Source organism: Zeus faber, assembly GCF_960531495.2.
Source record: "Zeus faber genome assembly, chromosome: 8".
Lineage (NCBI taxonomy): Eukaryota > Metazoa > Chordata > Actinopteri > Zeiformes > Zeidae > Zeus > Zeus faber.
The window spans coordinates 8209375-8214374 of NC_137195.1; the positions used below are offsets into that span (position 1 = coordinate 8209375).

A 5000-nucleotide genomic window follows, 5' to 3' on the forward strand; every position below is an offset into this window, starting at 1 on the left:
TGCGTACATACAGAATGCATACACATTCATAAATATATAAACATAAAGAAATAAAAAATATTTTTAGGTTTTAGTGTTTGTATTGTTCTCGTACAAATCTTGAGAACAGCAAATAAGATTAAAAAAAAACTGTTGTTCGGGTGTAATCAGCAAGACCTCAAATTACAAGCAGCACAATGTCTATGATAACCGTCAAACTGATGACGTGCAGCAATCAAACCAGAATTGTTCGATTTTTCTAACCGATTCCCGGCTTCCCGTACAGCCTCACTGGCCAACATCTCCAAAGATTTGGCTCTGGGAGATCCAGAATTCTGTTCACATGGATTATCTCTTGTAATAGTCATGTGCAAAGAGAAATCTGGGACCCAGAACAGGCACCTACCCTGGGCCAGGAGTGCCAGCCCCACAGCTCCTCCAGGTTGCACTGGCCGAGGCCCCAGAGGAGGCTGGCGTACACGGGGCGGTGGAAGCACAGGACCCCCACGCTCTGCAGGGCCCACGCCGGGCTCCACGCACGGCACGCCAGGGTCAGGAGCGCCAGGAGGAAGGCCCTGACCAGCCCGCCTGCCCATAGCATGGCGAAGGGCCGTGCCGCCGGCAGCGGGAAGGAGAGCTGGGCGAGGTGAAGGGCCCGCACCGCACACACATCCAGGCCCACGGCGAGCAGGGGGAAGAAGAGGCTCATTTTCTGCATCATGCAAAAGGGTCCTGGAAGGACCGGGAGAAGGGCGGGTGAAGGAGTAGCTTATCAGGCCTCTTAGTTAAGTACAAGTACAAATACCCTCCCCGACACAAAAGTACTCTTGAGTGAAACTGAAAGCTTCACATTGACATTCCTACTGAAATGAAAGTATATCAGCTCTTGTTCTGAGTTGTAGATAAAGCATTAAAAGTACCTGTATACGTATAAATCAACATTTTTTTTTTTTACTTCATTTAGTTGTAAATATAAACAGTAAAACGTTGAGATATTTGCAATACAGTAACAAAGTTAGTACAGTACAGTTGATTAAGTACCTATTATTATTATTATTATTATTATTATTATTATTATTGTTATTATTGTTACTATTAATATTACTATTATTATTTGATGGCCTCTATTCATTGTATGTGATGAATAAAAGGCGTTATATAAAAAATAAAAGTAATATTATTATCATCATCTTCATCATTTATTGTCATTTTTACATATCTATTCACCTAACTGCTTCATTCAAATACATAAAATACATGTGTGGATGCATTTGAAAAAGATGGATTCCAAACTTAACAAAAGTCTTAAGTCTCCTTTCATTTTCCTTTTCGCTTCGTGGCCTGAAACGAGACGCTTTGCAGCAAACGGGGCAGATTACAAACCGCAGCACTGGGACACATCATCCCAAGTAACGCAAAAAAGGCGTTAAAAGTGCGTTATTACAATGTCACCAGGCAACACCGTGGACGCCGTGCTTACTTTCTGGATCCCGGGAGGAGGAGGAGGAGGAGAAGCAGGAGGAGGAGGTATCCGGCACGCTTCACCCGACGTGATCCCTCTGGAGCAGAATAAAGGAATAAAGGGTCTGGATGTGGATGCGGATAAGGATCTGGTTCTGGTTCTGGTTCTGGTTTATGCCCCTGGAGGATGCAGCAACGCGACGCACCGTGCTCGGTGTGTGGCGGGTGGCGCGGAGAAATCGAAAGCAAAAGCAAAACGGCTTGACAAAGGGAAGTCCCTCCACCTCCTCCAACCAAATACATAAGAAGCCGACTCGATCTATTGCCGATCCGAGTACCGAGAGAAAATCATCTAAAATAAGTAAACAAACAAAATAATTACAATACTTATATATAAAAAAAAAAAAGACTATACCCTCAAAAGTATTTTCTTTTTCCAGCCCAGCAGCGCCATCACGTGGCATCAAGGAAGTATTTTCATTTCGATTGTATTCTTCCCCCAAAGTATGCTGAATTCACTTTACGCAGCTCGAATCCACATTCCACCCTGCACTTTATTCATGTCCATTACTTATGATTGTAGTAAATTTACCGAAAGTGCCGACGGTCGTCCAGGGAGGGAGAAGTGGGAACGGTGGGTGTTCAGGAACCTTCGGGGAGCGCTCTCTCCTTCTCTCTCTCTCTCTCTTCCTTCCCTGGGGACACGGCTCGTCCTCCGACGGACGCACCGCAGCGGAATAAACCTCTGAGAGGACGCGCGTCTGCTGCCGAGCGGCTCCGAAGCGCAGACGCGCGTTGTCGCCGAAGCCGTCGTCGGGCGCAGCGGAAGCGGCGGCGGCGCGTCATTCTGCGCGGCTCCTTGTCTGTGGTTTGGGAGAAGCGCGGTTAACTTGCGCGATTTAAAAAAAAAAAAAAAAAAACTTGGCAGCGAGTTAACACCGTGTGAGCAACAATCCAGCATTAATGACATATCCTGAATCCTGAATGCTTTATAATTAAGTACTGCGGCTACAGTAATAATAGTTACAGTTTATAGGCCTGCAAGGCATCGTATTATATGATATTATATTATATTATATTATATTATATTATATTATTAAAAAATATATATTATAATAATATATTCATATTTCATATCGAGATAGAGATTTTCTGGGATATAATTTATGGTTGCTCCTCCGGGAGACTGAAGACACATTGTCCTACGGAATCGGAATGTGTTCATGTGGCCAAGTGCATTTTCAGGTTCAGTGCATTGTAGACAGACGAGTAGCATAAGAAAGAAGCTTCGCAGTCTAAAAAGTATTCATATACATACAATAGTTTTATAGACAATATTGAATCTGTTTCAGACTTTGCATCAATGGAGGATATTCGTCTCAATGCAAAACCAACCAATGATAACCCTGCGCACCGACCTGCAGTTTCCCATGCATGTGGGACAAGTTAAACAAGGTAAGCATTTATTTAATAATATCTCTTCATGAACTACAACAAAGAAGAGCAGGGTGATGTTTTTTTTAAAGTGTCCTCAACTGCAATTTCCCTCTGGAGATGAATTAATTATCTACATCGATTGTATCATATCAATACCAATATCAGCTTTCTTTTCATTTCTCCATTGCTCCTATTGTTCCCAACCCAAGATTCAAGATTCAAGATTCAAGAGGTTTATTCGTCACATACATATACATACTTTCATACATATATGTCAAGTGCCAATGCCAGTCACCACCTTGTCACTGCCACCAGCCAGTAATCTAGGGCGTTTCGTTCCCCCTGAGGGTAGCACCCTTGTGTAGTATGTAGATGATCGATTACTGTGTTCGGACATACACCATTGTTCTTTACTGTTTCTTGGCCGACCATGGTCACAAGGTCTCCAAATCTAAGTTACAACTAGTTACAGTAGTTACCTGGGTCACATGATCATACCAAACGGCCGCAGTCTAGGAACAGACAGAGTGGATGCTATTTTAGCCGTACCAAAATCATGCACTAAACATAACTCACATGATGTCGCTGCTAGGTATGGCTGGGTATTGCAGGACGTGGATCCCAGATTGTGCTGAAACGACTCTTTGTTTGTCTGATGCTATTCATGGCAGAAAAACTGGCCATGACAGATGTCATAGAACGGACTCGTGCTTTGCGAACAGGCCTTATAAACTCATATAACATGCCTGTAAACTAAACTGTCATATTTTCCCTGTTAGGGCACAGTCACAATAAGATACTACTGAAAGAAAATGAACAATGATGTGAAATTATCACTCGCCCCTATGGGGGGTGAAAAGCTTGTGCACTTTGGCAATGCAAACAGGAAGTCTGATGTGTAAAAAGAAAACGGGATTTCCAAAAAATGCTCCCACTCAGTGACTGCTGAACTACTGAAGATCCCTCAGTGCAGCACAGAACCCTGTTGCTAATGGACGTGACAGCAATAAGTCCTGCCTGACCTATACCCTGCATAACTATAAAACAAATAAAGAAAATAAGTCCATGAACAAAACCTTCTCATTCAATTTTACATCTAATAATTTATATTAGATAGTTTATATAATATATACCTGTATAATTATATACGTATCTGGGGTTTCTCATCTCATTCTCTGTCTATGTGGAGTTTGAATGTTCTCCTTGTGTTTGTGTTGATTTTTCCTTCATGTTCAGGTTTCCGCCGTCTGTCTATGTCCAGACATGCAATTTAGGCTAATAGGAGACTCTAAATCACCCATACCTAACTATTGTTACCATACCAACAAACATCATCGACATTAAGGACAACATCATTTGTTTTAACCAACACTAATAATGATCACAACTTCTCTATTCTCGCTGTACACTTTAACATCACTGCCGCCAATCATGTCTGGGCCCGGAAGAAAGAAATCCAAGTCCAGAGTCGCAGAGCCACCCAAGTGGAAGCCAAACCAGCAGAAGCAGCTGAGGACGCAGGGCAAAGCATACACAAGCAAATGCAAAAAAAAAGACAGCGGGATTGTTACAACACAACAGCGGTCGATGGGACCTAGATGCACGCCTAACACTTGCCAAAAGGCTTCAAACCGCTTTTGTCGTGACATCAACGGAAACGCCAGGAAGAGGCTGTTTGATGAGTTCTGGCAGGACCGTGGACCGGCCCCGGAGGAAGCATAGGTCTGTCACACTGCGCTATCATTTGAGGGTGGATGGAAAGAGGGACAAGTTCACAAAAACATGTTCCTGTTCACATTAGGGATAGGACAGTGGTCGGTGCTCAGCCGGGCCCAAGGGCAGTGAATGAAGGGAAGAAGGTATTTCATGTTTTTATACTGAGGAGAATTTGGCTGAGAATTAACCTTTCACAGCTTTGACCACATTGATGCTTTGTTAACAGCTACACCTGTCATCTCTGAGTTACTGCAGGTGCCATGTTTAAAATTACCCCAACGGTAGTCATTTGTGAGGCCAGGTTTTTCCCAGCCAGTCAGAGGATTTGATCACCAGCCATTCTACTTCATCAAATAGGCAGTATGGTTAAAAAAAAAAAATTCTAATTATCCATATGAATTATTTAA

General features: G+C 43.0%; 2 protein-coding genes across 2 annotated transcripts in view; one reads left to right on the forward strand and one right to left on the reverse strand.

The window, feature by feature from the left end:
• Nucleotides 1-2229, reverse strand: part of tap1 (transporter 1, ATP-binding cassette, sub-family B (MDR/TAP)) — a 9688-nt gene extending 7459 nt beyond the window's left edge. The window contains exons 1-3 of the mRNA XM_080005900.1: nucleotides 2033-2229; nucleotides 1460-1538; nucleotides 386-711 (exon numbers count right to left, since the gene is read on the reverse strand). Of these exons, the coding sequence (XP_079862026.1) occupies nucleotides 386-700 (315 nt within the window). The 5' untranslated portion in view covers nucleotides 701-711; nucleotides 1460-1538; nucleotides 2033-2229. The remainder of the gene's footprint in view (nucleotides 1-385; nucleotides 712-1459; nucleotides 1539-2032) is intronic.
• Nucleotides 2230-2834: 605 nt separating this feature from the next.
• Nucleotides 2835-5000, forward strand: part of notchl (notch receptor, like) — a 13845-nt gene continuing 11679 nt past the window's right edge. The window contains exon 1 of the mRNA XM_080005166.1: nucleotides 2835-2895. The gene's annotated coding sequence lies outside the window, so the exon portion shown is untranslated. The remainder of the gene's footprint in view (nucleotides 2896-5000) is intronic.